The sequence below is a fragment of the Merops nubicus genome, unplaced genomic scaffold, assembly GCF_000691845.1.
Source record: "Merops nubicus isolate BGI_N331 unplaced genomic scaffold, ASM69184v1 scaffold6846, whole genome shotgun sequence".
Classification (NCBI taxonomy): Eukaryota; Metazoa; Chordata; class Aves; order Coraciiformes; family Meropidae; genus Merops; species Merops nubicus.
Genome location: NW_008616984.1, coordinates 46,956 through 48,327, shown reverse-complemented (window position 1 = coordinate 48,327; position 1,372 = coordinate 46,956). Strand labels below are relative to the sequence as shown.

Here is a 1,372-nt window from a genome sequence, read left to right as displayed (position 1 = left end):
TCCTCCTGTGGGACCTCACCCAGAGCCCCCTAACCCCAGAGCTGCTCATCACACCAACTGGCTCAGCCCTCTGGGGCCACCCATGGCCACCAGGGAGACGTGGTGGCAAAGCCAGAGGTCTGTGCAGAGAAGACTGGCCCTGTTGTTGTCCCTGGGGCAAGCTGTTCTGGTGAAACCCTGTTTTTTTTGGCATTTTCTCAGTTGTCCTGGTCAGGATGAAGCTGAGAGGGACAGCACACAATGCCTAAGGTGAGCCCAACTTTGGCTGACCTAAACCTGGTGACCTGTCCCTAGAAATCCCAGGCTCAGAATGCTTTAAAAACAGCCTGGTTGCAAAGAGAGCTGGAGATGCTTCCCATGTCCAGCCCCACCTTGCAGCTGAAAGCTGGATTTCCTGAGCTGAAGGCAGCAGCCAGACTGTTGCTGGGCTTGTCCTCTCAATCCCTCTTGTTCTTTTTTGAGGCCATTTCGTCTCCACAGTTTCCTGGAGCCACGAATTCCCCCAGTCACTTGCTGGAAAAATCACTTCCTTTTGTTGGCCTAAAATCTGCTACCCAATAGCTTATGTGAATATTTACATGAGGGAGAGCAAACGTGTGCAGGGGAAGAGAAGTTCACCAGAAATACAGCAGGATGGGGATGGTGCAGACTATCCACTGGATGAACTCTCTGATGGGTATTTTCATCCTGCTCTTACATTTGCTATAGCCATATAACGAGCTAACTCAAAGTGGCTCAGAGAAAATAAAGTGTAGTTCAGTGGGAAAGAAACCTGCTCCTTTTCTCCATCCCCCTCCTGGATATTCCAAGCCCAGTGGTTAGTGGAAGGGGTTCTGGTGAGGTTTAAGGCACGCAGAATGGCCACGGGACTCTGCTGGGGAGAGGAGCAGAGCTATAGGATGGGCCATGAAAGGACGTGTACCTCCCAAAAGCTCCGTAGGTGTTCACTATCCTGAGAGGGTTGAAGGAGGTGTTCATGACTTGTCTGGAGTTGAGCAGGTTGAGGACCACGGGGATGCTGAGGTACACAACCAGGAGCCCAAAGGAGACGTTCACCACTCTGCGGACACAGCGGCCTGTGGGGGACACAAAAGCAGGGCAGAAGAAGGTGATTCCACCCCTGGTGATGGGCTCTGCTCCCCCTGCCCCCCTGCCTGACCCCCCCCTGTGGTGCCCAGGACCCTGTTCTTCAGCTGGGGCTGCCAAGCGCTCCACCTCCATCCACCCAACCCTGCCAAGGGCTCGCTGCTATCGCTCCACGGATCTGCCTTCCTCCAAACAGTCTGAGAAAGGGCTGAAAGGAGGAATGTCTGCAATGTGAGATGAATCGTGGCTTTAGCACAGGGGAGCAAACACAGCTGGCACCTTGCTG

At 53.9% G+C, this 1,372-nt stretch overlaps 1 protein-coding gene across 1 annotated transcript in view; it reads right to left on the bottom strand.

Annotated features, from left to right (window-relative positions):
- LMF1 (lipase maturation factor 1) overlaps nucleotides 1–1,372 on the bottom strand; it is a gene marked incomplete at its 5' end in the record, with an annotated part of 60,139 nt that overhangs the window by 22,938 nt on the left and 35,829 nt on the right. Inside the window, one exon of the mRNA XM_008942996.1 lies at nucleotides 923–1,076. Coding sequence (XP_008941244.1) covers nucleotides 923–1,076 — 154 coding nt within the window. The remainder of the gene's footprint in view (nucleotides 1–922; nucleotides 1,077–1,372) is intronic.